The 18,029-nt window shown below is 35.8% G+C and overlaps 1 protein-coding gene across 1 annotated transcript; it reads left to right on the top strand.

Annotated features, from left to right (window-relative positions):
* Nucleotides 1-852: 852 nt before the first annotated feature.
* Nucleotides 853-17,573, top strand: slc23a1 (solute carrier family 23 member 1). Its single transcript, XM_073824805.1, has 14 exons — nucleotides 853-991; nucleotides 4,348-4,518; nucleotides 4,614-4,771; nucleotides 4,853-4,941; nucleotides 6,857-6,924; nucleotides 7,008-7,189; nucleotides 7,267-7,387; nucleotides 7,525-7,681; nucleotides 7,879-8,026; nucleotides 13,820-13,925; nucleotides 14,071-14,200; nucleotides 15,348-15,491; nucleotides 15,586-15,681; nucleotides 15,759-17,573. The coding sequence occupies exons 1-14, from the start codon at nucleotides 959-961 to the stop codon at nucleotides 16,013-16,015; spliced, it is 1,860 nt and encodes a 619-aa protein (XP_073680906.1). The 5' UTR covers nucleotides 853-958; the 3' UTR covers nucleotides 16,016-17,573.
* Nucleotides 17,574-18,029: the final 456 nt, after the last annotated feature.

Genomic DNA, 18,029 nt, shown 5'->3' with positions numbered 1-18,029 from the left:
CTCAATTGTGATTGGTCAATCACGGTATTTTGCGATCAAATGCGTCAGGCAACTAACGTTAATTTCTTACACAAGTTATACTCGGTGGTCTTTTTTCATGTAATTTATTGCCTCAAAACAATATTTAATCTCAAGTTGTAGATTTATTAGGCAAGTATCTGTGTTATAAGTGTGGATAAAGTACACTTTATCGTTATTGCAAAGATCCCGGTCACCCTTTTTGGAATTATTAGCAAACTATTAGATAGATGCTGATCAACAACATCTCTCTGATCCACAGAATAACAGTAATTAATTCAGCAGTTGGTCTGTGGCGCTCTCTACTGGCCGCAGTAATGAATATAAATCCACATATCTGTCGCATCTAGGTGTGAACCGTGTAAAATCACGTGTTTATTACTGCAATATGGGTGCGTCCAAGAGTACAGTGGAAAGTTTGAACCTAAGGTTTGCACTGCTTTAATTAGTTATAGATCTGAGGCCCATCTACCGGACACGCTGGGGACTGCAGAAGGGGTTATCTTGCCTTATTTTGATGCTCTATCTTCACTTTTTTGCTATAGACCACACACTTCTCAAGAAGAAAATGCTTTAAGGCTTTAAGATAAGCAGCTTTTAGAACCGTTCGAAAGTCTTTGCCCTGAAGAATAACCCCACATGTTCTGTTTTTTTTTTTTTTTTGTTTTTGTTTTAAGGGCCCTGTGGTTTACATCCAAACAAGACGTCCCATTGCTTCATGAACACAGCTCCTGTTGTGTTCACACTGTCGGCCTTTTGATGAGCACAGGCAGGGGGAGTAAAGTCCAGGACCAAGGGCAGATTATTAACCTGTCTAATCTGGTCCCCTTCTGTCTCTCGCTCTCCCATAAAACCGGCACTCTGCGTCCAGCCGGGTCTCAGGTCTCACGTGGCCTCTGGGAGACGGCAGCACAGAGCCCCGCACATCCTTCAAGGGCCAATGAATCAGTCAGAAACTACCGAGGAGCTTAAGGTAAAATATCTATAAAGTATAGAGTCATTGTTGTGAATGAAAACACTGAACTGGGTCACTGCAGATGGTTATCTCAAAGAAAGTAAGAACAGCAAGCGTTTGTTGGTTAAATATCACATTGGAACACTGAGGATTTGTAATGAGATCTCAGTGAATACTCATTATTTACTATGAGTTGTTATGTATTTGTTTACATATACTCAAAATACTAAATTGGGTTACACTGCACTTGGATTATTTAAAAAAGAAGAGTAAAAGAAAAAGTAAAAGCTTTGATACTTTAAGAAACTTACATTACTATGTTGAGACATAGTAATGTATGATATAGATTGAACAGTCAGTTGTGGTTCATTGATTTGATTTTGGTTACATTCCTAAAGATTTTCATCACTTTTGTGTTTCTTCATGCACCTTTTAAGTTTGCACTTAAATACATTATCTGTGGTTAAATATTAAGTCAGTTATTAATGTTAAATGAGAGAGTAACTTGCCAACTTTAAACTTGGCTTCTTTGAAAATTAGGTCACTTTTTCTTTATGTAATTAAAAATGTTTTAATTCATCTGTACACTACCAGTCAAAAGTTTTTGAACAGTAAGATTTTTAATGTTTTTTTAAAGAATTCTCTTTTGCTCACCAAGCTTGCATTTATTTGATCCAAAATACAGCAAAAGTAGTTATATCGTGAAATATTTTTACTATTTAAAATAACTGCTTTCTATTTGAATATATTTTAAAATCGAATTTATTTCTGTGATCAAAGCTGAATTTTTAGCATCATTACTCCAGTCTTCAGCGTCACATGATTCTTCAGAGATCATTCTAATATGCTGATTTGCTTTTCAATATTTATTCATTATTTTTATTATTATTATCAACATTTAAAACATTCAAGTGCATGTTTTTTTTTAAGATTCTTTGATGAATAAAGATCCAAAGATCAGCATTTATCTGAAATAAAAGCTTTTGTAACATAATACACTACCATTCGAAAGCTTGGAGTCAGTATAATTTTAGAAATTGATACTTTTAGTAATTAATACTTTTATTTAGCAAGGATGCTTTAAAATGTTCAAAAGTGATGATAATGACTTTTTCAGATAAATGCTGTTCTTCTTAACTTTCTTTTAATCATAGAACCCTGAGAAAATTCTTCTCGGCTGTTTTCAACATAAATGTTTTTTGAGCAGCAAATTGGAATATTGGAATGATTACTGAAGGATCATGTGACTGGAGTAATGATGCTAAAAATTCAGCTTTGAAATCATAGGAATAAAGTACATTTTATAATATATTCAAATAGAAAACAGTTATTTTAAAAAGTAAAACTATTACTTAGTTTTGCTGTACTTTGGATCAAATAAGTGCAGGCTTGATGAGTATAAGAGATTTCTATAAAAATATTAAAAATCTTACTGTTCAGACACTTTTGACTGGTAGTGTATATTCACCAATAGCATCTGTTTGGTAACCTTGTAATGCTTGTTCTTAACTCTGTGGTCAGTAAGTACTGGTACAGTCAGTGTGTGCAATATTTGTTTAGAATAGCACCTGGATAATGACAAACTTATACAGTCTTGCCTAATGATGAATCGTGATGTTCACGTTTTTACACGTTATCTCTTTTGTAACTAGTTTAACACTTTATTGAGCACTTAACTTGTCATGTGTATCAACTATCAAGGAAATGTCTACCCTGCAAAAAAGATGTTTGGATAACGGAGGCCACTCATATTCAGTATCCTAAGGTTAATTTGCTGTTTTTTAACAGTTAGATACATTATCTGTTGTTAAATATTAAGCAAATTGTAATTGCTAAGTAAGAGAGTAACTTTTTAACCTGGCTTTTATGACAAATTTAATTATGTAACTAATTCTTTATATCATTTAATACAGTGAAATTGACCATTATTCTTTATCTCTGTATTAGAGTGCGTTGTGAAAGTATTCGTACATTTAACATTTTATGTTACAGCGTTATGATACACTGCTTTGAATAACTGTTTTCCCACATCAATCTGCACTCCATACACCATAATGACAAAGCAAAAAACTTGTTTGTTACAGCTTTGCAAAGTTATTTAAAATGAAACACTTAAATGATTTCATTGCAAAAGTATTCATACCCTTTTCTGGGTAATTTAGCTCAGAAGCATTCGTATCGCTTGTAGATGTTGCTACACTTCAAGTGAAGTTAACATGTGGCAAATTCAATTGAATGGGTATGATTTGAAACATCTAACAGCTGAAAATGCATATCAAAGCAAAAACCAAGCCTGATGTCTAAAAACCTGCCTGTAGAGCTCAGAAACATGACTGCGTCAAGTCACACATCTGAGGAAGAATTCAGAAAAAAATTCTGCTGCATTAAAGGTTCACAGAAGCATGTAGCCTCCATTATCCATGATGGAAAAAGTGTGTAACAACTAGGACTCTTTCTAGAGCTGGCCTCCTCTCCAAATTCAGCAATTGATGGAGAAGGGCCTTGGTTAGACTAGTGACCAAGAGCCTAATGGTCACTCTAGTTGAGCTCCATGATCATAAATGCAGATGGGAGAAACTTACAGAAGGACAAACATCACTGCAGCACTCCACCAATCTGGGCTTTATGGCGGTGTGGCCAAACTCAGTCCTCTTCTCAGAATAGACACACTTGGAATTTGCAAAACAGCACCTACAGGACCTTCAGACTTAGTGAAACAAGATTATATCGTTGGATGAACCTCAATTCTAAGCATCATGTTTGAAGGAGACCAGCTCTGCTCATCACCTGCAGAGTACCATCCCAAAAGTAAAGTGTGGCAGTAGCAGCCTCATGCTGTGGGGCTGTTTTTCAGTGGCAGGGACTGAGGGACTCGTCAGGGTAGAAGTAAAGCTCAACACCGCAAAATATAGAGATAGCCTTAATGGAAACCTAGTCTATGACATTCAGAACCTCAGACTGGGCAGAAGGTTCACCTTACAACAGGACAATGACCCTAAGCACACAGCAAGTGTGGAAACCTGAAAATGTCTGCCAGCCCCCATCCAAGCTGACAGAGCTTGAGAGGTAGAGCAAAAGGAGAAGAATGGCAGATAATTGCCAAATGTAGATGTACGAAGCTTTTCGCAATCAAACCATAAAGTCTTGAGGTGCTTCAACTAAGTATAGCATTGCATAGGCTGCAACATAACAGAATGTGAAAAAAAATTAAGGGGTATGAATACTTTTGCAAGGAACTAGGTATAGGTATGTATTACATGTTTTAATGGACTTCATCAACAGATGTGCACACAAATAATATTGTCATGCATGAATCTTGTGTATATGTCTGCTTATTGTCCATTACACTCTTTCATTTTAATACTGTCTATTAGCTCCCACCTCCAGATAGCGTTGTTTCAGCAGATGGTACAGAGGTACAGGAGATGCCTGCTGACAATGCCAAGATGTCTGATGGCAGTCAGAATAAGTCAGAAGGATTTGATATGATCTACAGGATCGAGGATGTCCCGCCTTGGTATCTTTGTGTGCTGCTTGGACTACAGGTACACTTCTATTCTTATACTCTGTATACTACTCTATAGTCTAACTCACCCAACATCTTCATCCCTTCTAAACCCTCTTATATCTGGATCTCCAGCACTACCTAACATGCTTTAGTGGAACAATTGCTGTACCATTCCTATTGGCTGAAGCCATGTGTGTGGGGCAGGACCAATACACTGTCAGTCAGTTAGTAGGCACCATCTTCACCTGTGTGGGCATCACTACCCTTATACAGACTACATTTGGTGTCAGGTGAGTTATTCAATGTGTGCATTAATATAGAAATGTGTGATTAGTAGTCACAATATATATTTTTTTCTATGCCATTTTCAGGTTGCCTTTGTTCCAGGCGAGCGCTTTTGCCTTTCTCATCCCCGCTCAGGCAATTCTGAGGCTGGACAAATGGAAATGTCCTCCTGAAGGTACAAACATTGTTGGATACTGTGTACATTTCTGAAGCTTTCTGTAGATCACTTTCAGGCATTAATATTATTTTTTAGAGGTTCAAGCACGTAGTGCTGAAACCCTATTGTAATTGTTAGAATGGCAAAGGACTAGCAAATCTCTACGTAAAACTGAGCGTGCAGACCAAACCGTAAGTCGTAGAGACTTTGGAGACTTGGAGGGATGGTAGTACTCACACCGCCAACAATGTCACCAAGGCTCACCCCAGTCGGCTAAATGGGGGCGCTACAGTAATCAAATCTGAGCCTCAGATTTGATTGTGAGTCTTGACGAAATTTTTGGGTATTTTGGATTTTTTGAAAAACGTACTTTTGCGAACTAGTCCAAGGTTTTCCGCCCGATCGGAACCAAACAGTGCAGAAAGATTCTCTGGAAGATATAAAATCAATAATTATCAAAAAAAGTTCAATTTTCGACTCAACGTCGCAAAGGGATGTCAAAACATTCGAAAGGGGTTGGGCCACTTTTAATAAAATGCTGAATCTGAGGTCACAGGACATAAATTGCAGAGCTTGGCCACTTAGTGGTGCTATAAGAGGGAAAAAAGAAACATAAAAATGGCTACACCTACGCAACCATTTGTCCTATCAACATTAAAATCGCTGAGCACCGTCTTGGTCCAAAGTGTCTACAAGGACATTTGCGTATCTCAAAAAACATGGCCACCATTGGCAAATGAATTTTAAGCACCTATTAGACAAGGTTAATGGAGGCCAATTGGAATGAAACTCGTGGGCCTGAATCACAGCCTCAAAGGTCTGTGAGAAATTTGAAAGAAATCGTCAGTTTCAAGGCCGTAAACGATTGTTCATTGCTCATTTTTGCACATGCACTCGATATTCATATCATATGTTAGAACTCCTTATTTTTTCCTCAACTTTGCCTCTAGAACCACTGCTATCAATCAAAGAAGATGTAAAAAAAACCAACTTTTTCGCTCAATCTCTGGGGAAAAAAAACACCGCGGTACATTTCTCTGGACTCTCTAGGTCAAAAATTATCAAAAGGAACTTACATTTACCTTTTGGGAAGCTATAATGGAGTTGTTTAGAAAAGGGGCCTGGTCAAATTGACCCAAAATCCTACAGGTCCTTTTCAAAAAATTAGCATATTGTGATAAAGTTCATTATTTTCTGTAATGTACTGATAAACATTAGACTTTCATATATTTTAGATCCATTACACACAACTGAAGTAGTTCAAGCCTTTTATTGTTTTAATATTGATGATTTTGGCATACAGCTCATGAAAACCCAAAATTCCTATCTCAAAAAATTAGCATATCATGAAAAGGTTCTCTAAACGAGCTATTAACCTAATCATCTGAATCAACTAATTAACTCTAAACACCTGCAAAAGATTCCTGAGGCTTTTAAAAACTCCCAGCCTGGTTCATTACTCAAAACCGCAATCATGGGTAAGACTGCCGACCTGACTGCTGTCCAGAAGGCCATCATTGACACCCTCAAGCAAGAGGGTAAGACACAGAAAGAAATTTCTGAACGAATAGGCTGTTCCCAGAGTGCTGTATCAAGGCACCTCAGTGGGAAGTCTGTGGGACGGAAGAAGTGTGGCAGAAAACGCTGCACAACGAGAAGAGGTGACCGGACCCTGAGGAAGATTGTGGAGAAGGACCGATTCCAGAATGTTCATCAAAGACACAGTGTCTTAAAAATATAATACTCTCTTTGAAAAGCATCAAGAAACATGTTTACATAGAAAAACTATTTAAAGGCATGTCAGTTTTGCGTTTTCTCTGAATCTGCCCTTTTTCTACAAAGTATTGTCTAGGGAGAATCTGTTTACATTCCACAATGTGCAGGTCATATCTGTGTCTAAGTTAATGCTTAACCTTGGTTTTGGGTTTCACAGAGGAGATTTACGGCAATTGGACTCTTCCTCTCAACACCGCTCATATTTGGCAACCGCGAATACGAGAGGTGCGTGACCAGTATCCAAAGACTAAACCAGTCATTGACTTCATAATATCCTGTGTCCTCATCTGTGTGTCAATTCTTTGTAGATTCAGGGTGCTATCATTATGTCCAGCCTGATTGAGGTGGTCATAGGGTTTGCTGGAATCCCAGGGATCCTGCTAAACTCAATCGGACCCCTGACTGTTACTCCCACAGTGTCCCTTATCGGCTTGTCTGTCTTCCAGACGGCAGGAGACCGCGCGGGCAGCCACTGGGGCCTGTCGATGCTGTGAGTCCTTAAGCTCTTTAAATGCATTTAATTTAGCTTTTTTTTTTTTTACACATCTGTGTGTTTTGTCATTCCAGGTGTATCTTCCTGATTGTTTTGTTTGCTCAGTATTTGAGGAACTGGGCCTGTCCTTTCCCAAGCTACTCCAAACAAAAAGGCTGTCACATCACACATGTGCAGATATTCAAGATGTTTCCAGTACAGTATTTATCACAATTAATGAAACTTCCTGATAGGCTGAACAAAGTTCACATTACCCACGTTATCAGTGCGTTTTCAGATTGAAATGCTTCAAACATGTTGTCTTTAGTAATCGATTATCCTGATTTTAGTAGATCATCATGGCTATCATGGTGGTATGGCTGGTTTGCTATATCCTCACCCTGACGAATGTGCTGCCAAACGACCCCAGTCAATACGGCTACAAGGCTCGCACTGACGCCAGGGGTGATATTATGACCCAGGCGCCTTGGTTTCGTTTCCCCTATCCATGTAAGGACCTTGCTTGCTTCCTTTATCACACACCCTATGATTTATAACAGCTTGACTTGTGGCACTTGTGGCTAATATCTAATCTAAGACTTTCAGTTTTTTCAGAGTAAAATGATTAGAAGTATGATTAGAGGGAAGGATATTGGTGGGTTAATGGGTGAACTCTTTCCATATTCATGATTTTGTGTGTGTCACAGGTCAGTGGGGTTTACCCACAGTGACGGTAGCAGGAGTGCTGGGAATGTTTAGTGCCACTCTAGCTGGTATCGTTGAGTCTATTGGAGACTATTACGCCTGCGCTCGTCTCTCTGGAGCTCCACCTCCTCCTATTCACGCTATCAATAGGTAAGGACGATAAACAATAAAGAAAATGACATGATTACTTTTTAAAATGGTCATATCATGTGGAATAATAAAGAAATTCAATGTACTGTGAATTACGGAACTATTAGTTATTTTGTAAAGCCTGACATATTAAATTGTGTTCAGAAAAAATACATACATTTTTAATGGAACAGTTTATTGAAGCTTAAAGGGATAGTTCGTACAGAAATGAAAATTCTGTCATTAATTACTCACCCTCATGTTGTTCCAAACCTGTAGGACCTTTATTCCTCTTCAGAAGACAAATTAAGACATTTTTGATGAAATCCAAGAGCTTTCTGACCCTGCATAGACAGCAACTGACACATTTAAGCCCCAGAAAGGACATTGTTAAAATAGTCAACTGTAATTGTATTCAAAGATCCAATAATCAACAAAGGTCTTTTGGGTTTGGAACGACATGAGGGTCAGTAATTAATGACAGAATTGTCATTTTTGAGTGAACTATTCTTATTAAGACCAAATATTTTTTTCAAAAAGTAACATATTTGATGCATCAGGCTTTTATGGATCATATGTGATATCAAAGAATAGGGTGCTGACATTAGAGTAAGGAAAAAACACTATTTTTATTTAGAGGCCTAAGCTGAGCAAAAATATACAGTTTAGTGCAGTTGCTGATATTTATATGGCAAGATGAAATTCTGATAGCTTGTAATGCAAATCTATGAAATCAGATATGAACTCGCAATTGCGAGTTATTAAGTCAGAATTGCGAGATGTAAACTAACAATTCTGACTTTTATCCCTCAGAATTGCATGATATAAACTGGTAATTGCGAGTTATAAAGTCAGAATTGTGAGATATAAACTAATAATTCTGACTTTTAACCCTCACAATTGCGTGATATAAACTGGCAACTGTGAGTTATAGTCAGAATTGTGTGATATAAACTCATAATTGCGAGTTATAAAGGCAGAACTGACTTTTTTTCTTGCAATTATGAGATATATCCTAAACTTGCAATTGTGAGTTACGAAGTCAGAATTGCGAGATATAAACGAACAATTCTCTTTTAATCCTCAGAATTGCGTGATATAAACTTGCAATTGTGAGTTACGAAGTCAGAATTGCGAGATATAAACGAACAATTCTCACTTTTAATCCTCAGAATTGTGTGATATAAACTTGCAATTGTGAGTTATAAAGTCAGAATTGCGAATTCTGACTTTTTTCTCGCAAATGCGAGTTTGTATCTCGCAATTCTGACTTTCTTCTCGCAATTATGATATATATCCTAAACTCGCAATTGCTAGTTAAAAAGACAAATTTGTTCTCAGAATTGCAAGTTTTTATCTCACAATTCTGACTTTTAACTCTCATAAATTACATGATATAAACTTGCAATTGTGAGTTATGAAGTCAGAATTGCGAGATATAAACGAACAATTCTCACTTTTAATCCTCAGAATTGTGTGATATAAACTTGCAATTGTGAGTTATAAAGTCAGAATAGCGAATTCTGACTTTTTTCTCGCAAATGCGAGTTTGTATCTCGCAATTCTGACTTTCTTCTCGCAATTATGATATATATCCTAAACTCGCAATTGCTAGTTAAAAAGACAAATTTGTTCTCAGAATTGCAAGTTTTTGTCTCACAATTCTGACTTTTAACTCTCATAAATTACATGATATAAACTTGCAATTGTGAGTTATAAAGTCAGAATTTTGAGATATAAACTAATAATTCTGACTTTTAACCCTCACAATTGCGTGATATAAACTGGCAACTGTGAGTTATAGTCAGAATTGTGTGATATAAACTCATAATTGCGAGTTATAAAGGCAGAACTGACTTTTTTTCTTGCAATTATGAGATATATCCTAAACTTGCAATTGTGAGTTACGAAGTCAGAATTGCGAGATATAAACGAACAATTCTCTTTTAATCCTCAGAATTGCGTGATATAAACTTGCAATTGTGAGTTATAAAGTCAGAATTGCGAATTCTGACTTTTTTCTCGCAAATGCGAGTTTGTATCTCGCAATTCTGACTTTCTTCTCGCAATTATGATATATATCCTAAACTCGCAATTGCTAGTTAAAAAGACAAATTTGTTCTCAGAATTGCAAGTTTTTGTCTCACAATTCTGACTTTTAACTCTCATAAATTACATGATATAAACTTGCAATTGTGAGTTATAAAGTCAGAATTTTGAGATATAAACTAATAATTCTGACTTTTAACCCTCACAATTGCGTGATATAAACTGGCAACTGTGAGTTATAGTCAGAATTGCGAATTCTGACTTTTTTCTTGCAAATGCGAGTTTGTATCTCGCAATTCTGACTTTCTTCTCGCAATTATGATATATATCCTAAACTCGCAATTGCTAGTTAAAAAGACAAATTTGTTCTCAGAATTGCAAGTTTTTGTCTCACAATTCTGACTTTTAACTCTCATAAATTACATGATATAAACTTGCAATTGTGAGTTATAAAGTCAGAATTGCAAGATATAAACTAACAATTCTGACTTTTAACCCTCATAATTCCGAGTTATAAAGTAAAAATTGCAAATTCTGATTTTTTTCTCGCAAATGTGAGTTTGTACTTTTTTTCTCGTAATTATGAGATATATCCTAAACTCGCAATTGCGAGTTATGAAGTCAGAATTGTGAGATATAAACAAACAATTCTGACTTTTAACCCTCATAATTGCGTGATATAAACTTGCAATTGCGAGTTATAAAGTCAGAATTGCTAGATGTAAACTTTAACCAAGTTTAGCCTTTATATTTATATTTTTTATAAAAAGTAATAATTGTGAGGGAAAAAGTCCGAATTGTGAGATAAAAAGCAATGCAATAACCTTTTTTAATTTAGAATTGTAACTTTATTTCTCAGAATTGCAAGATTGTTTCTTAGAATTGCAAGTTTATGTTTCGCAATTCTGACTTTATAACTCATAACTATATATATCCCTCAATTCTAAGAAAAAAAAGTCAGAATTGAGAGTTTGTATCATGCAATTGGGAGAAAAAAAGTCAGAATTGTGAGATAAAAAGTTAGTTACCTTTTTTTTAAAAACAGGCTTCAGTAGATGAGAGAGAAGAGTGATATGTGTACAAATAAACATTTCTCAAAACAGGGTTTTTCTAAAATATGATGAATGGATAGTCAGGTAAACCTAAGTTGCTTCAGTCCAGTAAGTGTTCGTATTTAAATATTATTAACAATATAAAAGTTATTCTTATGTTTACTTCATAAAAATCTATAAAAAGACACATGTACCAAAACTTGAAGGGGACACATTTTAGAATGTGTACAGGCCTTAGAAGTTATCAGATATGACCCTGGACCACAAAACCAGTCATAAGGGCCCATTTTTATTAGATTTATACATAATCTGAAAGCTCCCCATTGATGTATAGTTTGTTGGGATAGGTCAATATTTGGCCAAAATACAACTATTTGAAATTCTGAAATCTGAGGGTGCATCAAAAATCGAAATATTGAGAAAATTGCCTTTAAAGTTGTCCAAACGAAGTTCTTAGCGATGCATATTACTAATCAAAAATTAGGTTTTGATATATTTACTGTAGGAGGTTTACAAAATATCTTCATGGAACATGATCTTTACTTAATATCCTAATGATTTTTGGCATAAAAAACAAAACGATAATTTTGACCCATACAATGTATTGTTGGCTATTGCTACAAAAATACCTGTGCTACTTAAGACTGGTTTTGTGGTCCAGGGTCACAAATATGATACATTAGGCTTTAAAGGGTTAAAACTGAGTGGCAGTAACAACCAAAATGTTGTGACATCACACAATGATTGCATCAACACATGACCCCCTCTGTAAACAGTTATTAAGAGAAACTTAGCCTAGAGGAAGTAGGATAGATACTATTTGTCCTAAACAGAAGAGCAATTAACCAGAGTAAACAGTGATGAAGTCCTTTAAACATTGCGCTATTCCTGGCTTTGTGTAGCACCTATGACTCTGCATAACTTTTGAAGGGGTCTCAACATTAGGAAAATGAGACTTAAGATTAATTTTAACAATGTCTTAGATTATTTCAGTCTGACGCATCAACAAACTCAACATAGCTTTTACACAGAAATATTAAAACAAGGTTATATTCTTTGAAACACTGAAAAACTAAGTTGTTTTTTTTCAATAATTGCCTCTGCGTCTTTAATATGTTCTTGGTGAATATACAGTCAAGCCTGAAATTATTCATACCCCTGGCAAATTCTGACTTAAAGTTACTTTTATTCAACCAGCAATTAATTATCATAATTAATCATCTTTTATTTACATTTGCACAAAAAGTGGCATGTCCAAAATTATTCTTACCCTTCTCAATAATCAATAGAAAAGCCTTTATTGGCTATCACAGCAATCAAACGCTTCCTATAATTGCTGACCAGCTTTTTGCATGTCTCCACTGGTATTTTTGCCCATTCATCTTTAGCGATGAGCTCCAACTCTTTTCAGGTTGGAGGGTCTCCTTTCCATCACCCTGATCTTTAGCTCCCTCCACAGATTCTCAATTGGATTTAAGTCAGGACTCTGGCTGGGCCACTGCAAAACGTTAATGTTTTGTCTGCTAACCATTTCTTCACCACTTTTGCTGTGTGTTTTGGGTCGTGGTCAAGATGAAATGTCCACTGGTGCCCAAGGCCAAGTTTCTCTGCAGACTGCCTGATGATGTTGTTGAGAATTTTGATGTATTGCTCCTTTTTCATGGTGCCGTTTACTGTTACTAGGTTCCCTGGTAAAATAACCCCCAAAACATTAGGTTCCCACCACCATGTTTGACAGTGGGGATGGTGTTCTTAGTGTTGAAGGCTTCTCCTTTTTTACGCCAAATGATGGCTACATCATTGTGGCCAAACAATTAAATTTTTGTTTCATCTGACCATAAAACAGAAGACCAGAAGTCTTCTTCTTAGTCCAGATGAGCATTTGCAAAGGCCAAGCGGGCTTTTGTGTGCCTTATCTGGAGAAGTGGTGTCCACTTTGGTCTGCATCCGTGGAACCCAGCGGTGTGCAGTGTCCGTTGGACTGTCTGCCTTGAGACGTTGCCACCAGCAGAGCCCAGATTCATCAAGATGGCCTTGGTGGTGATCCGTGGATTCTTTTTTACCTCTCTCACTATCCTCCTGGCCAGCACAGGTGTCACTTTTGGCTTCCGTCCACGTCCTCTGAGATTTTTCACAGTGCGGAACATCTTGTATTTTTTAATAATACTTTACTCTGTAGCCACTGGAACTTCAAAACATTTCGATATGGTCTTATAGCCCTTTCCTGACTTGTGAGCAGCCACAATGCGCAGCCGCAGGTCCTCAATGAGCTCCTTTGTCTTAGCCATGACTGTCCACAAACCAGCAGCAGAGAGCTTCTGTTTTTCACCTGTTGAGTTGATTAAAACAGCAGTTCCCAATGAATCAGGGTAATCAGGGTGCTTTAGAACAGCTTGGACTATTTGGAATGGTATAGAACTTTGGATTTTCCCATAGACTGTGACAGTTTGCAAAGGGTATGAATAATTTTGGACATGCCACTTTTTGTTCAAATGTAAATAAAAGCTGAGAATTATTTTATTTTTTTTCACAATGATGCCTCTTGTACATATTATCTTTTGGGAGAGCCTGTGTCATTTCCGGTCAAAAAAAACTTGCTGGTTGAATAAAAGTAACTTTAAGTCCGAATTTGCCAGGGGTATGAATAATTTCGGGCTTGACTGTATGTATAGTAAGGTTTTAGAATTACTTTTTCTATCCTTTTGTTTCCTAGGGGGATCTTTACAGAGGGAGTGTGCTGTATCATAGCAGGGCTGCTGGGCACAGGAAATGGATCGACCTCTTCCAGTCCTAACATAGGGGTGCTTGGAATCACAAAGGTGAGTTAGATAATACTAGTGTATATTAGAAAGCATTCAGTAAATGCAGTTCTGTATTTGTGACATCTGTTCACTCTCTGTTAACTCTACTCATCTCATCTTCGTTCCATTGTCATCAGTCCTAGTTTTTTTATTTCTCCTACAGGTGGGAAGTAGGAGGGTGATACAATATGGAGCAGGCATAATGCTTATATTGGGAACTATTGGGAAGTTCACCGCCCTGTTTGCCTCCTTACCTGATCCTATCCTCGGAGGGATGTTCTGCACCTTGTTTGGTAACAAACTTGTTGGACCTATTAGCATTTGCAGATGTTTTATCCCAGCTTTGTCCACAGGGTGTCAGTAAAGAGCCCAGAAACTCTGTAGCAACTGCAGATTTGCTCCATCCAAGTCAACATGCCATGAATGAATTTTGTATTTCAAACATATTTTTTTGGAACAAGTCAATATTTAATTATGTACACTAACATTTTCTGAAGGATCATGTAACACTGAAGACTCAAGTAATGGCTGCTGAAAATTCAGCTTTGCCATCAAAGAAATATAAAATACATTTTCAAATATTTTAAAGAAGAAATTGTAATAATATTTCACAACATTAGAGTTTTCACTTTATTTTTTTATTAAAATAAATGCAGTTTTGGTGCTCTCAAGGGAAGGCACTGCAGGCAAAAACAGTATTTTTTCATGCACAGTTTAAGATTTTGGGCTTTTTGGTTTTTCATAAAGTTATTTTTTCAGACTAGTGGAAAGAAAACATCCAAAAGACACTGTTAAGTGTTACTTTTATAGCACTTTATCTATTTCATATAGATTTCAATTACAATACATATTTTTAAAGGCTGTTTTCTCAAAATGAGTTTTCCTCCTACCATAAATCTCCATTTCAGTAGCACTTACACACACCAAACTTTAAATTTTTATTCCTGACTATATCCTGAAGGTTTTTACAGAGAGATTTGTTCATATATAATTTGCTTGATTTTATACAACATTTTATTCCCAAAAAACTGTAAAAACATCTATCATTTTCTGCCTGTTCTAAGTATTTTCTGAATTATGGAGTGACAAAATGACATACAAAAACTCTAATACGTCGAATTTATTAACTGACTTCATCCAGTGTTTAGATTTTTGTACTAGAAATATATGCAAATTAGTGCATATTTCATTAAACTGCCTCATTTGCATATTAAAACCTAACATTTTATAAAACTTGTAATACAACATTTTTTTGCAATTAACAATGTAATCAATCAACTGAGTTTTTTTACTCTATTCAAGAGACGTCTTTTTAAAAAACATCTAACCCCACACTTCATAACTGTAGTGTGTATTAATTTTTTGTGAAGTTTAAACTTGTTTTTTTTTTTTTTTTTTTTCTTATGTGTGTGTGTGTGTGTGTTTTTAATTTGTACCCAGGTATGATTACAGCGGTTGGCCTGTCAAACCTGCAGAGTGTGGATCTGAACTCTTCGAGAAATCTTTTTGTTCTGGGTTTCTCCATGTTTTCTGGCCTCATGTTGCCTAATTACCTGGACACTCATCCGGGCAGCATTAAAACAGGTTGATTTGCCAGACAGTTTATTTTTGCAGCAAGTAAGCCGCAGCTGTTATCACCTATTACTGTGAATACACATGTTTTGACTGATTTCAACAGGTGTAGCAGAACTGGATCAAATCATCACTGTGCTCCTGACAACAGAGATGTTTGTAGGGGGATTCATAGCATTTGTACTTGATAACACAATCCCAGGTAAGTGAAAGAGTTATCGATATAAAAATTAATTGGATAAATCGACAACAAACGCTCCCATGTCATTTTGTGTGCAGGCACCAAAAAAGAGCGAGGTCTGATTGAATGGGCGGCTGAGAATTATTCAGGTGCAGGAACTGTAAAAATAGACACATATGACTTTCCAATTGGGATGGGGCTGGTCCGGAAGCTGGATTGTTTGCGCTACCTGCCGATCTGTCCTACTTTCCGGGGCTTTAAGCCATCATGCTGCAAGTATAAGGAGGAGGATGACATGAAAATAAATGAAGGTGTGATTGATGTTCCAATCGAAATGGTCTGCACCAAAATTTAGCCTTTCTTTTTTATTGGACTTGGTTTATTATAGTGTATGTTGCTTGGGTGAAGCTGAATCTTTTCACAGTTTAGCACCAATTTTTTTTCTGTCAAAAATTTTGATTGGTTTGTTCAGTTTTGCATCTAAAACAGACAAGTCAGAATGCACCATTAGAATCAAAAGTTTACGTACACCTTGCAGAATCTGCAAAATGTAAATTATTTTAAGAGGTATGTTATTTTTTCTTTAGTACTGACTTGAATAAGATATTTCACCTAAAAAAATGTTTACATATAGTCGTATCCTATGTTTGTCCTGAACAGTTAAACTGCCTGCTGTTCTTCAGAAAAATCCTTCAGGTCCCACAAATTCTTTGGTTTTCCAGCATTTTTGTGTATTTGAACCCTTTCCAACAATGACTGTATGATATTGAGATCCATCTTTCCACACTGAGGACAACTGAGGGACTCATATGCAACTATTACAGAAGGTTCAAACGCTCACTGATGTTTCAGAAGGAAAACAGTGCATTAAGAGCCGGGGGTGAAAACTTTTGAACAGAATGAAGATGTGTACTTTTTCCCCTTTTTTGCCTAAATATATATTTTTTTTAATTAGCACTGCCCTTCAGAAGCTACAGAAGATTTCCCAGAAGACAAAATAATTCAAATTTACCCTGATCTTCAAATTCTAAAAGTTTTCACCCCTGACTCTTAATGCGTCGTGTTTCCTTCTGAAGCATAAGTGAGCATTTGAACCTTCTGTAATAGTTGCATATGAGTCCCTCAGTTGTCTTCAGTGTGAAAAGATGCATCCTAAAATCATACAGTCATTGTCAATACACAAAGTGCTGAAAAACCAAAGAACTTGTGGGACCTAAAGAACTAAAGAAAGAATAGGAGGCAGTTTAACTGTTCAGGACAAACAAGGAACTCATGAACAACTATCGCTAAAAAAACAGCTGTGGATCATTCAGGTAACAACACAGTATTTGGAATCAAGTTTATGTAAACTTTTGAACAGGAACATTTTTATAAATTCAACTATTATTTTCTCTGGTGGACTATATGTGAATGTCTTTTATGTGAAATACCTTATTCAGGTCAGTACTAAATAAAAAATAGCATGCATTTTGTATGATCCCTTTTATTTTGATAAAATAATTTACATTTAGCAGATTCTGCAAGGTGTATATAAACTTTTGACTTCAACTGCATTTAAAAAAACTGGGCCTCTGTTCTTTAAACATTAGGTGTTTATTGAAATGAATTCAAAGAAAATTAAGGTCAGGGTTTTTTTTCATTTATTACCTCTTGATTGTGTACAAAATATGCAAGTGATTAACACTAAACACAATGTGTTCAGAACTGTTTAGCTTCAGAAAATAGTGAAAAATTACATTGTAAATACACTGAAATAATAATTTATATACATATTGTAGTAACTAATCATTTTTATAAATACTAAGAGTGTGCTATGTATTCAATAAGAGCCATAGGACACGATCATGTGAACATTCAGTTTTGACAAACATGTGCTTAAGTTATTTTGTATTAAAATATAGCTAATGTCTTTCTGTCTGTCTAAAACATTTTTATCTGTCTTACAAAAAGGTTCAAAAGGTTAGAAAAACATGTAGTATCAACTAGCAATTAACATTTTTGCAGCATTTATTAACCTAGGTTCATTTGAATTTAAAAATGAATTATTTATAATATTTATTAGACTGGTATATGTACAATTTTATATTAACCAAGATTATTAAATGCTGTAAAAGTACTGTTTTGTGTCAGATCATGATAACGTGTTAACTAATTTTAACCAACTGAACCTTACTGTAAAGTATTACCAATTCATTTTTAACAATATGGCAAATAAAACATCATGTAGTGGCTCTGATTCTATTCAGCCCAGAGGATTTGATTTACCGCAGTGTTTGTTCGAAAGCTAAATTGATTTAGTATCTTGCTGGTTCAGCCCTATTTAATCATCCTTATTGATTTTAATGAAATATCTATATATTCTCATCCAT

The sequence above is a fragment of the Garra rufa genome, chromosome 19 (genome assembly GCF_049309525.1).
Source record: "Garra rufa chromosome 19, GarRuf1.0, whole genome shotgun sequence".
NCBI lineage: Eukaryota > Metazoa > Chordata > Actinopteri > Cypriniformes > Cyprinidae > Garra > Garra rufa.
The sequence above is the reverse complement of the archived record's forward strand: the minus strand, read 5'-3'. Positions and strand labels throughout refer to the sequence as shown.

What these genes read in the sequence shown, in the direction of transcription:
- slc23a1 (XM_073824805.1), top strand. Translation starts at nt 959, where the DNA reads ATGAATCAGTCAGAAACTACCGAGGAGCTTAAG. An exon ending in CAGACTACATTTGGTGTCAG is followed by an intron (nt 4,772 to 4,852) that starts GTGAGTTATTCA and finishes TGCCATTTTCAG; the next exon opens with GTTGCCTTTGTTCCAGGCGA. An exon ending in GATGTTCTGCACCTTGTTTG is followed by an intron (nt 14,201 to 15,347) that starts GTAACAAACTTG and finishes ATTTGTACCCAG; the next exon opens with GTATGATTACAGCGGTTGGC.